General features: G+C 41.1%; 2 protein-coding genes across 2 annotated transcripts in view; one reads left to right on the top strand and one right to left on the bottom strand.

Annotated features, from left to right (window-relative positions):
* syngap1b (synaptic Ras GTPase activating protein 1b) overlaps positions 1 to 23,955 on the bottom strand; it is a 175,166-nt gene that overhangs the window by 109,562 nt on the left and 41,649 nt on the right. Inside the window, 1 exon segment of the mRNA XM_025911552.1 lies at positions 15,976 to 16,376. Within this exon segment, the coding sequence (XP_025767337.1) occupies positions 15,976 to 16,376 (401 nt within the window).
* LOC112848206 (translation initiation factor IF-2-like) lies at positions 12,051 to 15,355 on the top strand. The gene has a single exon (XM_025911550.1). It carries the CDS (start codon positions 14,170 to 14,172, stop codon positions 14,824 to 14,826), a length of 657 nt encoding a protein of 218 aa, XP_025767335.1. The 5' UTR covers positions 12,051 to 14,169; the 3' UTR covers positions 14,827 to 15,355.

Here is a 23,955-nt window from a genome sequence, read left to right as displayed (position 1 = left end):
GGACCCCTCTGTATTGGAGCCTTCTTGTTTTCCTATAGTCCAAAAACACTTGTTGGGTTAATCCAGGGCTTCTAAATTCATAAATATGTTTCATCTGCATATATAACTTAATTTTATTTATATGCTTTTGTAAAACACTGGTACTGCAACACTTGTCTTGTTCTGTACAAATAAACATTATTACTGCATCATCGAGCTCTACTGGAGTCCTTCCTTGTCATGTGTGTGCATAACTGAAATAACTGACATATAATAAAATGTCTGACAGTAACAGTTCAAACTAAACAAACTGCAGAGGCCAAATTATTGCCAAGCTGTTGTATACAGAAATGTGAGACCATAACATTTCTCTTCTTCTGCACCCAGGTGGTACATAAATTCTGTTTCTACAGTTTTAAGAAACGCTGATTTGTAGTGATTATTTCAAATATGAATAGATGCTGTATGAACAGCAGGTATGAACATCAGCCACTGTCCTTTATGCACGCTGACATAAACATAAAAAGGTGTGAGCAGAAATGAGAGCAGTGGCCTTGCTTGTGTTAAAATAATGTGTGTGTGTGTGTGTGTGTGTGTGTGTGTGTGTGTGTGTGTGTGTGTGTGTGTTTTAGAGTGTCCTATTGAGAATAGTGTCTGCATAAAAGAGCTGGTTAGAACACAGACAGTCAGAAGGTGGTACTAACTGCAGAGAGCAGTGCAGGATAGTGCAGCCTGGGGGGCTTTGGGGTAAAGCCAGCGATAGTGAAGGACGCTGGCAGGTCACACTGAGCCATATGTCCCTCAAGAAAGCAGAGAGGCGCTCATTCCAAAGATGCTCTGTGAAGATAAAAGAATTCCAGAGCGAGGGTGCGCATTTTTGCCTGAGTTTATGAAAGTAAAGACAGCTAATTGGTAGAGTGTGTGCTCATGTGTGTCCAAAGTGACACATAAAAATTTAATGCAAACACAACTCCACATCAAGCTACTGCTATCCTTCACTACCACTGCACAGCTATACAGCTATATCACATTGGACAAATAAACACACATGAGCGTGTGCACACACACACACAAACACACTCATATACATAAATGCAAATCTCTGCTGCAATAATCTAGTTAAAGCAGCCAAGCTGAAGACACATCACAGCATTGGGATTCTGCTTATGAGTCTCTTTATCCAACTTAATCGGGTACAGGCATCGTAAATCAGCAGCCTTAGCAATTACTCTCTACTTTGCAACTTGTGCAGCCAAACAGCACAAAGCCACGTTGTAATGTTGTCTTGGAATGAACATATTGCCGGTTACAATGAAATTACAGTACAACCTCCTTAATGAAAAATATATTAAGCAGCATCCATTCTTTATGAGTGGAGAGTGAGAATGCACAGAGCATGTACTATAATTCACCAAGTTCCATTTTTATTGGGCAAGTTTCCCATTTATCAGCTTTTTAGCCTTCCTTGGAGTCTGTGCATCTGCATGCTTTATCTCCTGTGTTGTTTTGTCACAGACTACTATGTCTTTTAATGTGGTACACATTTCTGCAAAATCTACTGAGACAAAGGTTTACTCAAAAAAATCTATTTGAGTAAATTCAGAAAATAAAATCGCCAGACCCTCCAACTGTCCATCCATCCAGCCATCAACTGCTTAAAAGCTGGTACAAATGGTTGTGCTCATTTACATGCTACTTGTTACTAGTGAGTTTCCCTCATACCATGGTAACATTATTAGATCCTCAAGAAAACTAATAAGACAGCCTTCTTCATTCTAAATCCAAGCCTTTTAGTGCATTCAGCTTCAATTTAAATCCAGGTCTTGTCAGTGCATACACTTTTTTTCTTACGCTCTTTTAATTCTCGCTGCCAGATTAATGCAGGAAGCAGCAGCAGCAGAGTCGCCGAGCACTCTGTTCTACTAATTGAATATGCTTTAGTGCCAATAAGGACTAGTAAACCTGAATTAACCTCACATTCAGCCAGCTCCATATGATCGCGAATGCAGATAAAGCCACGGTTTCTGCAGCCTTATTGGGACCGCCGTGCTTCACAGTGTTTCTAAATGCATGTAATAAGCGAAGTGGTTTCATATTGCCTGATTGAGCTCTGCGCCAGCAATGAGTCCATGAAAGAGGAATTGGGAGGGGTGTGTGGAGGAGTAGCAAACTCATACAGCAGGTAATCTCACTGAATGGTTTTGCGGTTATTGAAGGGATCGCTGTGCTTTTCAGCAGGGTTAAAGTGATGCTTCTCTCTGTCCAGATTTTCTGCTGTTGCCATGGATTCCACAGGAGACAACTGGGCTGTGCTCACTTTTATCTACAGTACGAGTTCTAAGAAGCCTACAAAATACATGATTGGTAAGCATAGGTTTGCTCCTCATGCATACAGATTAACACCTTCAACTCCTCCTTCTTACACAGTAGATTCTTAATAAGAGGGTGTGAGTTACATGCAAATAACTAAAATCAACTTAAATCCATGAGTCATAAAAAGCTAAATTCCTGACTAGCCATCTAAATGCCAGTTACAACAAGCTAAATATGGTAATTTTCCCCAGTCACATCTACTTGAACAAGAACAAGCCCACTCATTTTCTCCCCTACTGCTGCCCTGCCCTGTGCAATTCATCACTGACAGCTTGACTCATGGAAAAGCTCCAAAACACCTTTCTACCCCACCAATAGGCATCCCACCACAGCTTCCAGCATGCGGAAAAACACCTGGAGGCTATTTTTTCGCTGTGTGTGGCAGGATGCAATTGGTCAGATGTGGCGAGGTCAACAGCTGGAGATGTGACATAACACCATCTCTGGGGTTGCCATGAGTTGGCAAAAGAAGCTGGCAGGAGGCTTGCACTCAGCATCCATGGAGAGGCAGCATTAAGCTTGCACTCTGACCACTTTAGATGGTGGACTTGTGTCGCACACATATATTTAAAGAAATTATTTCATTCGCACCACAATGGGCCACTGGTAATATAAATACAGCGTTTTATGGTGTAACCGAGAAGCTTCAATGTCCATTAGAACTCTGCAAGCAGAACAAAACAAGAATATTGACAAGGCTAAATCCTTCCCAGTGGCCACACTCAAAGGCAGAGCAAGAAGTCAGCTATGACAGAGAGGGGGTGCAAAATGACTAGGACACTGACACTCACAAAAAATACTAGAAAATATTTTTTCAAAGGAATTTAGGTGCTTCACTCGGTGGTGCCGAGAAAGAGCGATGGAAGTGGTTGAGAAAAAGAAAAACAACAGCTTGAGAGAGTTCAATTTTGGAAAGTGTCATCACAAAACACCTGGACAGTTGCTGCCTGGTTGTTAAATTACAGTATCTGTATCACAAAGATCCAAAAATTGTGGGAAGCAGCTCCTCTAAAAAGTGTTTTGAGAGAGGCCATCAGATGCTGTTCTATGATCAAGCAAGCACTCTGAGCTCTACTAACAGCTTTTTCTTACTCGCAGAGATAACTACAGCACGCAAGTAAAAGTGGTGCTGCAGACAAAATCACGAGGACATCTAAATCAAAATGTATCTAAAACACGAGTTTATTCAGAGCCCTTGTAAAAGCAAATTTAATGCCAATCTGCACATTAATTTTTGATTTTTCTTATGCTTGAGGGTGGCAACTGCCTCCGGTCAATTCCAGTCCAGTGGCATGAAGTCATGCAGAATCAAGTCAAAGTGAAGAAGTAGTAAAAAAATAATTTGGTCATAGATAGAGGCCCATGTTAAACTAAAAATCTCTCACGCAACTGACCCAAGATGTCATTCTTACCCCGAGTTAGTGTTTTTCTCTGTATTCCTAATGGCTAAAAAACACAGACCTGTTTGATTTTTCAACATGACATTCACAACTTCTTTGATTCTGAAATGATTGTGATTACACAGCTACACGTGTAGAAAGACTAGCATCAGTGGATAAACATGTCTATGACATACATGTAATACATCCACATGTAAAGTATAGTCCATCTGTACAGACCTCTGCACTGTCACAGTTCATGACAGTCTTCGCTCTCCTATTTTAGTGCAAGCGATACACAGTAAGACTATATATATATATCACTAGTGTGTTGGCTGGTTAGCTTGGTATAAGATCTGGATATTAAGTGAACAGGGTCTTGAGTAGAATCTCACTTTAGGAGACACATTGGAAGAATAGGAAAGAGAAAAAAAGGTTTCTGTTATTCTAATTTGTAAATGGATAACATTTAAAAAAGGTACAGAAGGTCCCCATTGTTAGAAAGGTGGAAGAAGGTCTAGCTGATATTCACAAAGAATATTGAACATTTTGAAACTATAATTCAACCAAAACGCAGAGTCTTAAACAGACTTCGAAAACATAAATTCAAAATTTTTGCAAGGAACAAAGATACTGGGCAAAGTTGCAGTATTGACCTAAACTAACACATGAATCATTCTGTTGGATCCATAAATGTCCATACCATGTGGCCAGTATTTGGGGAGATATCTTGTTTAGGGAACAAATATTTACTGGGTAAAAAGACCAGCTGGACCATAATCTTAGCAAAGAAAAAAAAGTTTTCAGTATTTCGGCATTGATTCTAATCATGCATTCAGTGAGTTCCACTATTCCCCAAAGTTCCATCATTATTACATTTAGTAGCTGAACTGATGGTGTGGCTGTCACTGCGTCCACATGCTGTGTTAACAGTAACTAACAGAATGTGACAGCAGAATGTCTTAGTGTACAATGAAGTAGTATTTGGCATTTATTTATGAGTCCTTAAATGTGAAAGAATGAAGACTTCAACAATCAAACATTCCCCAATTCTCTTATTAAAGTATAGATTAGTAAGTATTAGTAAGTGAGTAGTATAGATCACAACACTTGGTTAAAGACAAGTTAGACATTTGATTTCAGGTTCTGGATCATTCTTGGAGACTGTTGACACCAGCAGTGTAGCGATCAATATCATTCAATCTGAAATGTAAATTGTTTGCCTGGTGGATTTAAGCATCCATGATAACTCTGGTAATGCACAAGATTGAAATCGATCCATTTCTAATTACAGTCAAACGATTAAAAATTATTAAGAACAACAACTGTGTCACATCATACGAGGGAACTGCCAGTCCTGGCATAGTGGAAAAGGTTTGGATTTAGGGATTGCGACGTCTGAAGAGAAAGGAAAAGAGGGTGGCGGAAAATAAGAAGTAGAGTCATTGATATGAAGGGGAGAGTGGATTTTTGTTCAGCTTGGCAGGTTGGGTTGAGCGATGCTGCAGGCTGGATAGCCCATATGCCATCATTGCTTCTTCAGGCCCAGCTGTGAGGAGCAAGGGAATACAGTGGCATGATGTGTATGGGAAAGTGTGGGTTAAGAAAGTGAAAGAGGGAGTCTGTGTGCAAGAGAAAGAAAGAAAACTCAAGGAGTCTGTATAACTGCAAGAAATAGTGTGCACTGTGTGATGTTTGAAAACTGTGCAATCCATTATTTCTTAACAGGGCAGTAATCAAACACTGCTGGCTGTCTGATGCTGGCTCAAGCACAAAATCATACACACACTTAGCTGGAACACACACACACACAGTCACTTACGCACACACATGCTTTCTGTACAGCACGATAGGAGTCAACTTGTCCAAAAGCATGTGTCCTTCAGAGCATCGGTTTTGTCCTTTCATAGACAGATGTTCCACCTCCTTCTGACCTCAAGCACTTTCCACAGTGTTCATTAAAAAGAGGCATAGCTATTAAAATAAAAGAGTTGTGCGCTATGATAAAAATAAAACTGATGCTATTGATTGACAGAAAAGAGTCTCTCTCTACATCAACAACAAGAGCCTGGCTTGCATTTTGGCAGTAAGTCAAACTCATTTCCAGTAGGTGTTGGACTCTGCCAAGACTGCCCTTTGTCACCAATTCTGTTCATAGATTTAATGGAAAGAATTTCTGGGCACAGCCAAGGGACGGAGGGTGTTGGTGTCTCATCTTTGCATATGAGAGATAATATAGGACTGTTGGCTTCATCATGCAGTTACATCCTGCGTGCACTTGAGTGATTAGCAGCAGCGTGAGAAGCAGCTGGGATGAGACCTCCAAATCTGAGCTTGTAGTTCTTAGTAAGAAAATGGTGCATGCCTCCTCTGCGGTGGGGTAGCGTTGCTGCAAGAGGAGAGTTCAAGTACTTTAAGAACACAAGGGGTCACGCTGCTTCCCAACATCTGATGTTTGACACAATTTGATTGGTTAAATATCTCATGTAATCAGTCTGTTATCACATTTCAAATATAAAACCAACATGGCAGCTTCTGAGCAACAACCCATTGCAATCAGTGAATCTGCCAACATTTTAGATCTAGTCCCAAATCTTTTTTTCTTTTTTTTCAGTTTCCAGAGGTGTCAAGTCATGCTGGTGGTCTCTCATTTGCATAGCTACAGTAACAGCAACCTTGTCTTTATGCAAACAAGAGCAGGGTGACATGAACACTGCTGGTTATATAAGACAATGAATGAGAAGCATGAAGATGACTGATCCAATAGGGGATTATTATTAAAGATAGGCTGAGGATCTCAGTGTCTTTAGAGGGCCTCAGAAAAGCCACCGCTCACTGAGGTTGTTCAGACATCTGTTCACTGTCAGTGATTCTCATGTTAGTTAGTGTATTCTGTGACTTTTCCCAAAAAGTCAGCTGACCATACTTAATACTAGTTTCACATATCTAACTCTATAATTTAACACATGTGATGCTTGGTTTTAAATGCAATGCTTGGAAACATCTGTGCCGTTTAGCTAGCATTGTCACTGATACTGACAAGTTATGCTTCTATTGGCTGAAAACTGCAAAGTGTCCTTTCAGTTAACCTTTGATTGTAATGAGTACATCAGTGGGGTGAAAGATTTCAGTATATTCAACAGTGTAAACACACTAATGCACTCAAAAAAGCAACTGTAAGTATGGAAGTTTGTGACTTGAGAGCTTCTCTGTATTGACCCAAAGGAGTTAGTAGGGTAAAAACAGACTGCTGGCCGATGACCATGGATGGACGGATGCACACATGAAGAACATTGTCTCAAAAAAATATTTCAGATGACATCATTTATTAACATGAGAATAGTAGAATAGTGTATTATCCTAAATTGACATAACAACATAAAGAACATGATGAAAACTGTTTAAAAAGACATTTAAAAACAGCACAGCATAATTTAAAACATATACAAGCAAAATGGCGAAGACTTTTAGAAGAGGTCGAAATGAAGCTCTAGCTGATGCATGTGGGCTGACATCGTGAACTAAATCCTTAAAATGTAAATGTATGTTGAGGTGGTCTCTTCTGCATGCTTGTAGAGGCTGTAACAGCATAAAAACAGTTCAAGCCACCCATAAGTCTCCACATCCCACAGAAAAGAACCCAGCCAAGTACAATTCTTCTTAATAAAAATGATAAATGGCAGAGAATTGCTTTTAAGGTCATAGAGATCTGGCAGTTTCTCCTGGTAAGATGGCAGCAGACAAATTAGACATAGTTTTCCTCTTTCTCTAGGTGCCTCCAAGGAATTGAGGACAAAATAAACTGCACACTAGTCAGAGGACAGGCAAATTAATCAAAATGCTAAGATAAAAGTCACTTAAACCCTTGTATGTACAGGATGACCTTTGGAAAAATGTTTTATTTCTGAGTGAGTGACAATTTTTATTTAAATGGCACGTAATAGTTACTCAAATACAAAGACTTTCTTGTTAACATCGCCTCAGGGGTTCAGTCTGGCCACCTTACTAAAAGAATCAGCCTCTCTCTTCTTTTCTGCAAACCACTGCCCACCTGTGTTCATTACATAATTAATCCCTCCGACTCCCACACGACAGCCACCTCGATGCGTTTCTGGGGTCATGAGCAAGCATACTATCCACCTCTGAGCAACTCTTTATGCACTGTGACAACAGTAGCTACAAGCTAAAGCCACTGAGGTGCTGTGGCCTGTTTGCAGATAAGCTCTAATGCAGTCAGATGTAAAATTCAGTGCAGAAAATGGGGCCACTAAAGAAGCAGATACAATCATCAACCATATGTGTTTTGAGCTACAGGACTACATCTTCTTTTTATAGTGCTGATATTTCCCAGCTCTTTCAAATACTCTCAGGCTGAGCAAGGCTCTTGCCCCCCCCCAATCGTGTTTTTTTCTTGCATAACACAGTTGGAGGAGCGAAGCCCAAACACATGACTTTGGGGACAGGGCACTGGTGCATGGCAATGGTATATGAAACTCTGTCACCTCAAATTAATGTGAGATGCAAGGAGGAGAAGGAGGTGGAGAAGGAGGTGGAGAAGAGGATGGCAGGAAGCCATCACTGTCAGCCCTCTCGCTCCCCCTACAGGACAAAAGAAGGAAAAGCAGTCTGCAGCAGTGAGGAAAATCGGAGGGAAGGATTGATCGTCCAGATCAGCACATAAGTCTGGACGTTAAAAAAAGTTCATTACTTGTTCTCAAAGAAAATCCTACTTTTGAGAAGGCGGAATCACCAAATGTTTGATATTATTTCCCGAAAGATTGACTACAAGGATTAGCCATTATCAGAAATTTTTGATTAAGTTAGGAATTAATCATTATAATTTTAATTCATTTACAAATTTAAACAATTACTAAGACAGCTGCTTCTAGTTTTCTTCACTTCCCTCCTTCTGCTGTATCTACAGTGCTGATTCAACTGTACTGTAGTTTTTGTAGTGCATCCATTTGTACCAATTTTTTTCTTCATATTCTTCTAATCCTAACATATGATCCCAGACAGAGTAACACTAAGTGACATTTTCCGCTGCTTCGGGCTGTATGCTCGCTTGTTTTCTAAGTAACACTGCTCCATTTTTCTTGCTTGGAATTCACTGGGAAGAATTTTCTACCAATCACACACAAAAGCTGAGGGGAGGAAGCTTAAAGTCACATTTGGTTGTGATCACTGGATGACATTTTGTTGGAGGGGGAAAGCAAATTAAGGGGCTTGTAATTAAAGGCAAGATATTTAAAAAGCATTTATTTTTAACTTTCCACACATCTTGTAGGTATTATCCTTGGCAATTAAAGTAAGCCAATGGCTGACATGTCAATGAGAGTTTAATCCCATTCTATCCCTATAAAGTGACTGCACACTCGATTAGTAGGAAACAGTTCAATGAACCCAACACACCAGGAGTGAAAAGCTACACAGACGCACATTAACACAAATTTCCATAGTGACACATTTTAGGCACAACAGAGGAGTCTTGTTCCCCGAAGCGACACCTTGGCTCTCCGGGGAGACGTCCCTACCGTGTCTTTCTGATGGCTGCCATTCATAAAACATTTTTTAAAAAATGGAGCGGTAAGTGAATGGAGCTGTGAGGAGCACAGAGACAGGTGGCCTGTGGGAGAGCCAAAGACTCCTGCCAGTCGCCCCGGAGAGAGGGAGCGAGGAAGAGGAGCACAGAGGAAAAGACGGAGATAGAGTGGGCGGGTGGATGAGGAGGAAAGGGTGAGAGCAGGAAAGAGGGAGAAACTGTGAAGGAGAGCTGCAGCAAAAAAAATGGAGAGACAGAGAGAGGAGCAGAAAGAGGAAGTGCGGCCGCTACGAATATGGAGACAGAAGGAAGGAGGCAGAGAAGCAGACAGATTAAGCAGAGTAGGAGGGGATGAAACAACTGAGAGATTAGATAAAGACGAGAGATAGTATGAAGCAGGGGAGAGAAGAAAAAAAGGTAAGAGTGATGGATCAATGGAGGGAATTAATATGAGGACTGAGGCTGGAGGAGGCAGAGATACGAGACACAGCGGGAACTGCGCTGAGCTTAGATGCAAAGCATATAAGCAAACAGAAAATCAGAGAGGTGAAAGGTGTGTGTTTGAGATGGGCTGATATCAAAATGTGCGGGAAGCAGAGAAAGGAGAGCAGGGTCCTCCTCTGATCCTCCATATCTCCGCTGTGGAAAAGTACAGTATGACTGCTTTTTTTTCTTTTTTCTTTTCCTTTTTTTTTGCTGAGCCACAGAAGCCATCTAAAACGAATGGAAATAAATTGAAGGGCGAGTGTGTGTATGTCTGTGTTTGTGTGTGAAAGGGAGAGGAGGCGAGAGACACCCGCTCTGCATGAGGTGAGTGACAGGCATGAATATTTAATGCCTCTCGCCGTCGCCGAGGTGACGGCCATCAGCACGTCAGCCCTGCCTTGGATTCATTCACAGCTGCTGCCTTATTGGCACAATTAGGCAGGGATGAGGCTCCGATTAATTGAACCGGGCTCTCCATTCAGTCCTTTCGCGGTCGTGCAGGGTTATCTCTGGGATCGCTGCTGCATTCATCGAAGCGATGACCAGCAGAAATACCATTGGCAGCCATGCACACACATGACAGTAAAGCTGGCACTTGTATGCTGACCATGCAAGGATTCATTACTTTATTGCCTTGCCAACACAGCTGAGTTTACCTTAGAATGAGAGGTTAAATCACAGGCCATGCAGTGGCACACAGACTGCATAAATAGCAACAGGCAGTGAGGCAGACAAATTAAAAGTAAGCACAAATTAAACAGCTGTATTTTCATGTGTCAGAATTTAGGCCTTTAATGCAAACAGAAAAATATATTAGCATGTGCATAATACAATAATTGCCCTGCCAAGTTTGGGGAAGTGACCTATGGATTTTTCAGGCCACTGCCTCATTTATCGTGGCATTATAAGTAGTGTTATAAATCAGCAGTGTTAGCTTAAACTGTGTGCCTTTGTGTGTGTCTGTGTGCATGTGTGAGTTGGAAAACTTGAAGAACAGTACCATCTCCTGGCCTGAAGATGAGATTTTACTCTAACCAGCAGCAGATGCACTATCTGTGTTTATCACACTAATACACATTTTAAAAAGCCCAGTTAATCAGTGCTAACTAACTGAGGAACCGGAGAATAAACACAGTCAAGCTTTGTCTTGTACACAATTCAGTTTACCCCTGTTTAAAGAGCAAACATTTCATTTTCACTGTAGATCTCGGGAGTGGTGAAAAACAGAACAAATTGTCAAGTACCAGCTAGAAACAGAGAGGCATTTATTAAAGCATTTAAAGCTCTACATATGTCAAAGTTACATTGTTACTTTGCAGTTGATGTAATAAACAACAGTGCAGACAACTGCTATTCAGGGAAAAGTCAACCCTGAGCTACTTTAAACAACCATCTGACAAATCTAAGATATTAAAAGCCAATTAGAATATATTTTCTATTGTAAAACACAGAAACAACGTCTTTACACCATCTGTGCTGCGTAAAAAGTGTCACACAGGCTGAACCTCATATTTCCAATAAATTTTGTTCATGTCAGAGACAGGTAGAAGGGGATACATTTGATTTAATGTAACTGCATCTTTTAACAAATACTGTGAAAATACCAAAACCAACAATGGAACTAAAAGAGTAATTCTGGGAAAATACTACTCTATGTAACACTGTGTAAGCCTCAGAGTCATGCATTCATACGCAGTCTGTAAACATTTCTTATATGGTTTGTGTCACACAGTAGTGTAGGAGACAATCACATTGAAGTGTTTATGATTGTAAAGTTAAACTGCAAATAACTTCATTATACATTTTCTGAACAAGATTATTTGAAACACTGGATTACTCAATAGCTCACAACAGGGTGACAATTTGCTCATTATTGGTTTTCATACACTGAAAATAAATTTTGTCAGCTAGATCTGAAAACTAGTCCATGTAGAATTTAGCCTCCGTGACTTATTACTGATGGAGACGGGTGTTTTCTTCTGTGAGGGGTTCAAGGACAGCTGAGAGTGCAGAGACCCCTTTTCCTTCTCTGGAGAGTAAAAGGTGGCTTATAAAACTCTGTGTAGGGTTATAATTTCACAAATTACTGATCAAAAATGCTGTAATGCGTGTGTTCACCTGTTCTCCTTGATATATTTCCTTAATCATCCTTAATTTCATCTGCATTTCATGGAAAATTATTTCTGCAGCACTGGTTTCATCATAATTTCCATAAAACATTTCATTTTGGCTGGCTGCTTATAGGCGGTTCAAGAAAACTTAATAAATAAATAAATAATCACTTAGATGACCAAAGAAGTGATGTATACTTTTTAATTTCAAAATAACTACCATCCCACAGTGTTTTCTTTAATCTTCTGAGGTTTGTGGTTGCCGTGTAAATGTGCCGAATGACAGCCAGAAACAGACGGCTTCCCCCAAAAACAACAGCTGCCCTTGAAAATGAACCCCAACAGCGAGCCTGAGGCGACACTGATCCAATCTAGGGAAACTCGAGTGTGTGGGACAGTCTGGACACAGTCCTCTCTGTCTGACCTTCTTTAAAGTAGGTATTATTAAAAAGTATCGTCCTTCAAGTAGCACAAAAACTTATGACAGGTCATTGTGAGAATACCCATCAAGATAGCGTTTAATAGAATCTGAATCTAGGTCTACTAATCTATTCAGTCTATGTCTTTGGTTATGATTACTTTTAGATAAATGGTTCGAAGTCAGTTATGCTGCACTAATCATTAGTTTCATATAAAACATAGCTTTGCTACAATAGATTACACATTGTCTATACACCTGCTTTAAATTCAAGCCAGGCATTCTGCAAAACCACTTTCTAGAGGGACTGCAACAGTAACGGACATGCAGTAAGTTTTGTAATCACTATTTTCATATCTTTTAATGTTTCAGACATAAGTTTTCATAATACTTTTTAAGTAAAAACATTTCAAATTCTTTTGTAAATTTATAAAGGACTTGAAATATCCTATTTGACATTCAGGTCCTTCCCTTAGAATTTAGTTGAAGCACCTTTTGCAGCACTGACACTTTAAAGTCTTCTTGGAAATGATCCTACAAGCTTGGCACACCTTTCTTTTGGAAGACTTTCCCATTTTTCTTGGCAGAATCATGTAAGCCCCATCAGGTTGAATTGGGAGCGTAAGTGCACAGCCGTTTTCAGGTTTCTGCAAAGATGCTGTTTGAGGTGCAGTTGTGGTCTCCGGTTTGGCCACTCAACGACTTTCAAATAGGTTTCTCAAAACCACTTTGTTTTTTCTTGGAGATACGCTTCATCTTCTGGAAATGTTAACCTTTGCCCAAAAATGAGATCCTAAATATTCTGAAACAGATTTTCTCTCAGGCTTACTCTCTAGGTTTCTATATCTTTCCCTTTAATGCAACTCTCAGTCCCTGTTACAGTATAGGGACACATCCCCACAGCATGTTGCTGCCAATACATGTTTGACTGTAGAGTTTCCTCCACATGCACTTTGGGAACACATACTATATTTTCATTTTTTTCAGCCCTGATGATTTTGTTTCTAGTGGCTTGAGAGTCATTCAGTTGCCTTTTGGCAAACCTGCACTTCCATTGGCTTTTATGTAAGGAATGACTTCCAACAGGCCAGCTCACAGTAAAGGCCCACATGACAGAGGGCTGCACCAGTGGTTGTACTATGGCAAAGTTCTCCAGTCTCCACCAGGGTGTACTGCATCATCTATACCTATTCATTCACAGTTGTTCTTTGTTTCTATTATTGAATTTGACTGTACACTGAGAATGTCACGGTTCTGGGTCAGTTTGACCCAGTATTTTGAGTTGTTATGTTTTGGTTTATTTTTGCATTATGGATTATTTTCTGATGTTCTGGTGCTTTGTTTATTATTATTATCATTATAGATCTGTTTCAGTTATTCTTGTAGCCCATAGCCCAGTGTCCAGTGTTCCCGGCTCAGCAGCCACCCGTAGCCCAGTGTCCAACTCCACCACCGCTTTCATCTCAAATTCAGTCACCCGTAGCTCAGTCTTCACCCCCGCTACCCATAGCTCAGTCTCTACCACAGTCAGACTTTCTGCAAACCTTGTTACAGTCCATAGCTCAGTCAGTAGCACAGTTAGTAGAGGAATCATTAGCTTTGTCAACTGCTCAGTCAGCCACTCATCTTCACCCTCAGTCAGGGGTCCCTATTGCCTCTGGTCCTGCATCTGCTCCAGCTGGAGGGTCCGAGCAGCCCGTCCAGCCTCATGTCTCGTCAGCTGGAGGGCCCGAGGAGCCCGTCCAGCCTCAAGTTTCGTCAGCTGGAGGGCCCGAGGAGCCCGTCCAGCCTCAAGTATCGTCAGCTGGGGGTTCGGGAGAACCCAGCCAGCCTAAAGTGTCGTCGGCTGGAGGGCCCGAGGAGCCCAGCCAGCACATCCTCATGTCTGCTGACGGTCCAGGGAAGTCTGTTCAGCCATCACCTGCTGAATCATCACCTGCGACTTCTACATCGTCACCTGCACCATCACCGCCTGCAGCATCCACATCGTCGCCTGCAGCATCACCGCCTGCAGCATCCACATCGTCGCCTGCAGCATCATTGCCCGCAGCCGTCCCGCTGCCGTCAGGTTCCGCAGCCGTGTCTTCATTCACGCCTGGTCCAGCGTCCGTGTCTTCATCCACGCCTGGTCCAGCCTCCGTGTCTTCGCCTTCGTCAGCTTCATCCTCGTCAGCTTCATCCTCGTCTGGTCCTGCCTCGTCTGGTCCTGTGGTTGCCACACCGTCATCAGTTCCAGCTCGTCCTGTTCCGCCTCACCTCTGCCGGCCGCTTTCCAGGCCCCTAGCTGGGCGTCATGGCCGTCGAGGCCGGCCTCCTGAGAGAGTTCGTCGCCACTGCTGGCTTCGCGGTCGGCCCCCGGACCTGCTTTGTCGCCGCCACTGCATGCCACGTGGCCGGCCTCCTGATTGGTTTTGTCTGCGCCGCCGCCGTTGCCGTGTGCACGGTCGGCCCCCAGAACTGTTTCCCCGTCGTTGCCGTAGCTGTCCGCATGGTCGGCCCCCTGAACTTTTCGTGGACTCATGGTTTGACCCTGTGTAGTGTATTTCTGGACTTGTGCTCCTTGTGTTTTGTTTTGTTTCGGTTGACCGTAAATTGTAGAAGCATCCCAAGGAGCTTATTGAAGTTTTTAACTTTATTAACACTTCCATATGGATTTCTAACATGCTAGGAGCCCCTGTGCACTAATGACAACCTGAAAAGAACACAGGTTTGGACACCCTGGGTTTCATAAGCAAACCCAAGGCAGTGGGTTTAACCTGTTGGTTCTGATTATGTTAGGTTCATTTAATAATCACGTAGAAGGCTCATATCACCGATGTGGACTCAATGTTTCAGCTCAATGTGACAGTCAGGACTGCCGTTGTGCTACTCTCCTCTGATCTCTCAGATCTGTTGTGATTGTAAGTGCAATTAAAGCTTCCCAGCAAGTGTTATTCAATCTAAATGCTCTGTTGGTGACAACAGTTTTGTTTGCTTGTTGTTATTGTTGTGGTTCTTGTGGTTGTTGTTCAATGTGCTCATGTCACTGTGCTTATTTTTGATCAATTATGTGGAATATTTTTCTCCCTTGACCCATACGAACAGAAACCCTCTCTGGAATTCCAGGTTCCCCGATTTACAAACTCGGCACTGGGTCTTCTTTGGTGTTTAACAGTTCACTCACTTTAGTACTGTGGCCCAGCGCTGTCCCCCACCAAGTAGCATCTTGTTAGTGAGTGGGGTTTGTAGATACAGAGGGAGAGGTGGGGGCTGCATTCTACACTACAAGTGACTGAGTGGTGATGTGGGAAGAGGTACAGCATTCGCTCCACGGCAACTAAGTTTTTCATTTTGATGAGTGGAATTTAAACCTTGCCAGAAGGATCTAAATAAGTCTGAAACAACAAAATATGTCATGTATATTTACACGATGTTATGAGATATGTGTCATGTTTGGTGTATCATCTTATTTCGTTTGACTTGTCCATGTAATAAAAGTTGTTTGAGCACTATTTGTACCAGGTGACGATTGACAATGTGATCAACGAGTGTTACTTCAAAAAACGGAAATATCAGTCTTTTAGAGTTGTATCTGGTGAAAAATAGTTAATACTGATTGAGTACCATCCTAATTTTTCTTCTGGTTTCCCACCTGTGCCAAAGAAGTGCATGAGTGTAAGTGTATCTTTGGGGTGTGGAGTACAATACCTCTTCCTGGTCCAACATGTAGAGCTGATTTCCGGAGCTCACGCGAAGACGGGGGTTCCAACGGTCCTGGGGTGGACGATCGTGTGATGGGCGGTCGTAGATGGGGCGTTCGTGCGAGGGACGGCTGTAGGATGGGCGATCGAAGGAAGGACGATCAAAGGAAGGACGATCGAAGGACGGGCGGTCGAAGGACGGGTGGTCGAAGGACGGGCGGTCAAAAGACGGGCGGTCGAAGGAAGGGCGGTCGAAGGAAGGGCGGTCGTGGGAAGGACGGCTGTAGGAGGGACGGTTGTAGGTGGGACGTTCGTGAGCGGGACGGTCGTAGGAGGGAGCGTGGAAGGAGTGGGCGTGGGAGCGATGATGGTGATAATGATAGGAGGGGGGGACGGCACACCTTGCATCTAAAAAGGGAGAGAAGGAGGGCAGAGGGGGGTGGTAGAGAGGAGGGAAAAGAGGGTCAGTTAGGATCACTGGAAGGAGGGCTGTGGTGCTGTGTCACATGTCTACCTTCATAAAATCAATGTCAGATGTTGTAAACGTATTTTGATCTGCTATAAAGATGGCAACAGACAAGTTCAAGGCAACGAGAGAAGAAAGAACATTTGATTCGACATTTCTTTTCAAAAGAAGAGATCAACAAAATAATACAAACATTCAACCAGCCTAAAGAATACATCAAGTGTGCTTCCAAATGCGCTTATTATGCACTATTATACACCACTCTGCCACAACATTAGAATCACTGACAGGTAATGTGCATAAAACAATTCTAACCGCATTATTGCCGTGAACCGTCCAGCTGGGAAAACTCAAGTCCTGGCATTTGTGTGTATGTTATTTCAACCTCCCACACAACAGTTTTTGCAACAGCATCCCCCACCGGCAGTGCCCTCTCAGCAGGACAATGCACCCCACCACTCTACAAAAACTGTTCAGGAACAACAACAACAGCCCAAGCCATTGACCCGGCTTCCAAACTGCTTAGATGCCAATGTGATCCAGAATCCACCCGAAGCACCAGGGAGGCCCCACACTGCAAGCCACTGGACCAAAAGGCTCAACTGCCAACTTCGTGCTGGCAGACACCACAGGACACGCCTAGAGGCCCTGAAGTCATGTCCAGACAGTTCAGAGTTGTTTTAGCAACAGAAAGGGGATCAACACAATATTTGGCAGGTGGTTTTATGTTGTTGCTTTTCAGTCAAGCTACAGTTATGAAGCAGTTAAAATAGCTTATTCAGTTTAGCCTAACATTGCTCAACTGCCATTTTCAGTTTGTTTTGTTTTTTTAACTATTGTGACTTTGTTCTTTTTTTTTAAATGTTTATTTATAAGATTTTAAGTTTGAAGTTACATAAAATCAAACCAGACAAAGGACATACAAGATACAAAAACAATAACATTCAAGCACAGAAAAAAAACAAAAACAAAAAAAACAAAAAAACAAAACAAAAAAAACCCAAACAGGAAAAAAGGAAAGAAAAGAAAAAATACACCGGTTAGCCAGTACAAATCAAAAGATCAAAAGAAATACCAGTGTCCAAAGAAGATGATCATCTGTGTGAGGTTAGACAGGGCAACAGAGTTCACCAAGTCCAGAAGATGTGGGGAACAAGTCCAGGAAGGAATCAGGGTCCGACAGAAGTGCAGTTTCACACAAACACAAAGTGCAGTCAAACGGGTTAAAGTTTATGTTGAATCCCCGTTAATATGATTGAGAAAAGGGCCCCAGATTTCGACAAACTTAAAATGAGTGTCAGCCAGACGATAACGAACCCCTTCAATATACAAACATGCAATCATCTCACGTAGCCAAACCCTAAACAATGCAGGAGATGGTGATTTCCAGGCTCTAAGAATAAGTCTTTTGGCTACAATCATGCCAAACATTAAGGCTTTCTGAAGAGGACGTCTGGGTGCCAATGAGGTTAGGGAGCAGCCTAGCACTGCAAGTACACCATCCGGCTTTAATTTTAAATCATAAATCCGGTTATATATATTAAATATCTCTGCCAAAATATTCCAGAGTGTAGGGCAAGACCAGAAAAGATGACCAAGGGTTCCTACCATTGCTTTGCATCTGTCACACAAAGACGAAATAGACTGAAAAATGATGCCTAGCTTTGTTTTAGAGAAATGCAAACAATGAAGGACCTTGAACTGTATAAGTTGTAGTCTGGCATTAACAGAGCATTCTTTAATCTTCTTCAACCCATTGGCCCACAAAGCATCCGATATGTCTACTTCCAAGTCCTTAACCCAATCATCCCTGATGTGGTTTGTAGGTGCTGTAAGTGTAAAAAGTGTAGTAAACTGGCAGATTAGATGGTTGGAAGTGGGGTTTTTAATCAAACAATCATAAAAGTCACTATGAGCAAGGGGCTTATCCAGATGGGCAAAAGAGTGTTTAACAAAATTCCTAATTTGTAAGTATCTAAATAAATGAGCAGAGGGGAGCATAAATTTTGATTGCAGCTGAGCAAATGAAGCAAAACAATTGTCGATGTAGAGGTCCTTAATAGTGTGAAGACCTAATTCTGACCAAAGCTTAAACACAGGGTCCATCAAGCCAGGTGAAAAAGAAAGGTTTTCAGTTATGGGAGCAAAAATGGATAGGTCTGGAAGGCACAAAGCACCCCTAACTTGCTTTCAGATCCTAAGAGAATGACCGAGGACAAAATCATTACTTAGAAGTTTGGTAGGTACGTTTGGCTTAGAAAACAGAATAGCATCAAGTGACGTACCAAAAATTGATTTAGCGTTGTGCACCTCTATAAAAGGCCAAGAAGGACCACATCCCTTCTGAACAGTGGGAACAGCAGAAACACTGTTCCAGAAAACCCATATTCTGGCACCGCAAGCCCAATAGTAGTGCCTGAAAACTGGGAGGCCTAACCCACCCTCAGAGGGGGGTTTCTGCAAGTGTGCCTTTGAAATTCTATGGGGTTTATTTGCCCAGATGAAAGACAAAATGACAGAGTCGATAGTTTTAAAAAACGATGAAGTGAGAAAGATGGGTATGTTTTGGAAGAGATGAATAAATTTAGGAAGTACAACCATTTTAATTATATTGACACGTCCAATTAAAGAAAGTGGGAGAAGAGTCCATTTATCTATCTTAGCTTTATCAATTGTGACTTTGTTCTAAGCAGATAACAATGAGACAGATCACAGCACATTATATATATTTTTATCTAAGTTGTTGCCTCTGGAAAAATTGCCATACTAGCTGTTTCTTGGCAATTCCACACTTGATGAACCAAAAAAAGTTTAAATCTCAAAATACCACACTATGGCTTTGCAAACAAATTTATCAAAACCGCTGTTTTTAAAAATATTTGTATAAGGGCACACGCACACGAACCTAAAAACTAGCAGGTGATTGTTAGTGCAATTCTTGAGATAACTCATACTAGCTCACTTTTTCCCTGTAATAACATATTCCAGAGAAAAAAATCCTTGTTATTCCTCAGTCCTTTTTTTAAAACACTAATCCCATTCACACATATGCAGCAAAACAAAAACAGGAGTCTACAATTTTACTGAAACAAATGCTAAGCGGCACTAGGACGACCAAAGACATATTTGGAAACACTCCAAAGTGAAATAAAACAGAAGGTACAGCTTCCATCAGACAAATTCTTCCCTATTTTATTTTTAGAAAGAAGGCACCACACAGTGAACCTCTATCTCCATTACTTTTACAGCTTAAAATGATAATTGTCTAATTGAACAAGTCCTAGATCCAGCTCACCACCATAATCTAATCATCTGTTCTTTGGCCTGCAGCTGTCCTGTCCACCAAAATTAGCAGAAATCTGTTCTAAGGTTCCTCAGATATCCCGCTGACAGACAGGCGGCAAACCAACGTATAATCTCCTCGACAGGGGAACGAATTATCTTCAGTGCTTTCCCTGATTCCAGGGATCATTTAAGAAAATATGGAAAAAGAATGAAAGTGATATCTTAGGGCCCGGCGCTTGAGATAATTAAAGAAATTGATCACAGAGTACTGCAGACATTAATATGGATACTTTCCAGGCAGCTGTGTGACTTTGTCTTAAGTGAAAAATGTGTGGCTAAGCTCTGTGGGTAAATGAGGCAGTTTGTCTTTTCTTTCTTCTCTGCGGTCTCAGGTTTCTGGCCTTATTACACAATCTTAGCCTGTATTTAAAGTCATAAATTACATTAAGCATTTTTAGGAAGATTTTGTATATGAGGATATTACTCTATAAGGAAAGGCAGAATAAGAAAAGAATAATAATGTCTGGGCTTTGAGAAGTTTCACCCAAATTCATGTGTACATCACTTTTCTTTGGCTACAACTCTTCAACGCACCCATCTCTGTGACCATCATTCCTCCGCATCTCAGTGACCTGACGTGGACCCGTGGATCAGTTGTTCTAATACTGACCTCACATTTCCTCTGCCTGCTCTTAAAACTCCTTATTTAGTGCGTCGCTTTAAGGTTTCAACATTTTTTTTATTCAGTGAGGCAGCATCTCTCACATGCTTCAGATTACACCACTGAGCATTTTATGGTTTAAAAGCAAACGTCTCGGGGCAGTTCTCGCACTTTATCCTGCTTCATGCGGGAATTCAAAGACTCGCTCTTCTTTTAGAAATCGTCTGGTCAAACACACACAATACATTGTCTTCAAAGAGAAAACAAAACAAATTGCCAACAGGCTGAATTTATTGTACTTGTTTAATGTTTTTCTAAATAAAAAAATAGCACCATCTCCCTGTAAGGCTAATGACCATTCCACAAGGAGCAAGATTACATATCATGGTTCAGAACAGGAGATTTTTTTCTTTAAAATCGATTTACTCTGAAACCAATTGATGGTTTGTTTTTTAAGTTGAAAGAATACACAGATTTTTGAACTACATCCTCAGGTAAACGATTTCTCAGAAAGATTCCTGTAGTTTGTGAGTCAGTCAGAATAACATTTCCCCAGCGGTTCACACCTCCTGCTACAAGGAAAAGCCAAGTTCACACTTACAACATCTGCGGGCTGTAGAACGAGGCCAGAACACATACACATTTTCACACAGTCACATGTACTCACAGACCCGGGGGAGAAAACGCTGTTTATTTGAAAACAGATACTCGATAGCAGCAGGGTGCTGACATTCATCCGACCTGCTGCATGAAGTTAACATACAAGCATTTGATGTAGGAAATCGGTTGTGCAGGTGACCGACTGAAGCGTTGCACACTCTCCTCATGAGAGCAAAAAAAAAAAAAGTCTTGCCTGTGGCCCAAAATGCAACACCACACAGCATGTCATAACTGATTATAGTACCGTATCGTCATTTCACATATTCTCCCTCAAAACCTGGTTACCAGACACTGACGGCTACAGCGTTTCTACATCCCCAGCTGAAGCGGAAATCATAGCGAAATAACAACTCGGTTGATCTTTCAGGTTCCTGTTTAAATTATGAATCGGGCTGATGAAATATTGATTAACTTCTAAACAAGCAAAGCTAATTAATATGGACGAATGCAGGAGTGATGAGGGGTGAATCGTGGAGTGTGGCTTCATGAAAAACCACATGTGGTCCATCACTTTTCATCTTACCATGACAGGGAGAAGTTTTCAGTCATGCTTTAGGGCAACTTTAATCGCTCGACAGTTATCACATAAATTTTTTTCTAATGTGGGGTGATCACTGTAAACACGGCTAATATTTTGTCTAGTCCTACAAAGTTCCTAATATAACCACACACAAAAATTCCAGTCTGGAAACAAGAAAACCTTTTACTATGTATGTCTTGGGTGAATAGAACCTCAAGATATGTATATGAGGGTCACTACAGCTACTGCTGAGCCTTTCTTGCTGCATAATTTTTAAAAATGCAGGTAGTATGAGGAGTAAAGAGAAATGAAAAGGGGGATGGAGCAGAGAGAATGTGGAGTGCAGGCTGACAAATTCAGTCAAGCGCCTTCATAATTCATTAGGGCGACTTATGGCAGCAGGCATTTTTAAAATCATGTAGAACCAGGACTTTACAGCTGCTTCTAAAGATCACTTGAATCATTTGTTTGAGGTGGGCTTTCTTTCTATTTTGTTGTGTTTTACTTTGTATTTATGCACATCTTCACATTTCAAACCCTTCACTTCCTGTCCTTGTGTGTTTGGTTTTCCACCTGTTTGATTGCTCGTCTTCTCTAATGTGTTGCACCTGTGCTTAATTATCCCCCTTTTATGCATTTAATCTGTGGATTTAATCATCCACTGCATGGTGTTTGCTACATAGTGGACTCACATGGAATTAAGCATAGACAGCTGCTGATATACTACACAATGCATCATTATTACATAATTATGCACTAGATATTGTTAAATATTCCTAACATTGCGAACAAGAGCAGAAAAACACATTTGAGGCAATGGGTGCCTCAGTATTGCTATTTTTGGATAAGTACAGGTTGTAATTGTCTCTCCACGACATTGAAAGGAAAATGTATATCTGAGCACACATAACTTTAACAACAACATACTTTCTTTGAACTTCATCCACCTATAAGCAATATTGTCAAAGGAGTTTGCAAAGAAAAGCAATATATAAGCAATATAATTCAGTTTAATTCACATTGAATACAAACATTAAAAGCATATCTGACAGCTCCTTTCCCCCTTCTAAAAACAAACAGAAAAGGCACAAAGGTCTCACTTGTGCACGGCTTCTGTACATTACTTTTCCGTGTTTCCTGAGATGTGCAATGACACTGAAGCACTATATAGTAAATTAGATTTACAGTTGAGATTTTTGAAGAGCACTGCAAAATGGATGACAGACTACATAGTGCACTATATAGTGAATGAGTGGGTAATTCAAACATGGCAGGATATTTCTAATCCAGCCCTACACCGTCTCCCTACACTTTAACTGTGACTGTGTGTTCCTGCTGGAGAGATCTGTCACATGAAGTGCTATTCTAAACCAACTAGCCTTAAGTGGAAGTGGGTTATAAAGCCCTCCAATACCGAGTTTGCACTGATGCAGGCTTACTGTGCTAACCACACTCATGAAGGTGCATCCGTTTTGTGTCCGTTATGAATGAAACTCCATGCACTCCAGTCCCCTGTCAGTATTTCAGGACTGCCTCAGTAATAAATCACTTGAAAAAAAATATTTGATGGCCTTCAGTACTGTTGTTATTTATATTTTTGTCTTTAAAGAAGCTAATATTACAGAATGGGTGTAGAGCCCAAGCACTAAAATAAAAATACCATATACCTGACATATGTACTGGAGGTAAGGGAGAAATCACTTTTTCTTTGTTTTTGGTGGAGAAACTTTAAACCATTTCGGGAGGATGTCAATGTTGCATGCGAAAAATGCTTTAGGTGGTAATAACATTGATTTATTAATCAATGTTATTACCACCTAAAGCATTTTCAGTAAAACCTAATAGCATTTATTTGAAATTAAAATAAATGTTACGCAGCAAATAAGACAAATGATGCCAAACGGTCCGCTGGATCAAAGAAGGGGTGTTTGAAAAGGTTTGGTGACTTCTGTTGACTTTGTGGGGATTTGGATTGAACAAAATAATTATTTGTGGTGAAGTAGCAAATAACAAATTTTAATAAGCACAAAAAACAAATGAACATGAAATCAAAGACAGCCATGATATTTACAAGAAAAAAATCTGTAGGAGGAAGGAAATGCTTATTAATTCCTACCTGTATTTAACATATAAAACACACATTTATATACATGCTACTATGTATTTATAGCATCCCTATAGTCCCTAGCAATATATACATCTTTATACATTAATCCAGCGGTCCCCAACCTTTTTTGCGCCACGGACCGGTTTATGCCCGACAATATTTTCACGGACCGGCCTTTAAGGTGTCGCGGATAAATACAACAAAATAAAACTAGTACCGGTACCGAAAAAAAGAAGATTTATTCATAACACACGTTGACAGGATTTCTTTAAATCACCACGTAGTTCT

The sequence above is a fragment of the Oreochromis niloticus genome, linkage group LG11, assembly GCF_001858045.2.
Source record: "Oreochromis niloticus isolate F11D_XX linkage group LG11, O_niloticus_UMD_NMBU, whole genome shotgun sequence".
Lineage (NCBI taxonomy): Eukaryota > Metazoa > Chordata > Actinopteri > Cichliformes > Cichlidae > Oreochromis > Oreochromis niloticus.
Note: the sequence above shows the minus strand (reverse complement) of the source record. Positions and strands in the feature narration are given on the sequence as shown.

Excerpts from the sequence above, each read along its gene's own strand:
- LOC112848206 (XM_025911550.1), top strand. The coding sequence starts at position 14,170 with ATGTCTGCTGACGGTCCAGGGAAGTCTGTTCAGCCATCACCTGCTGAA.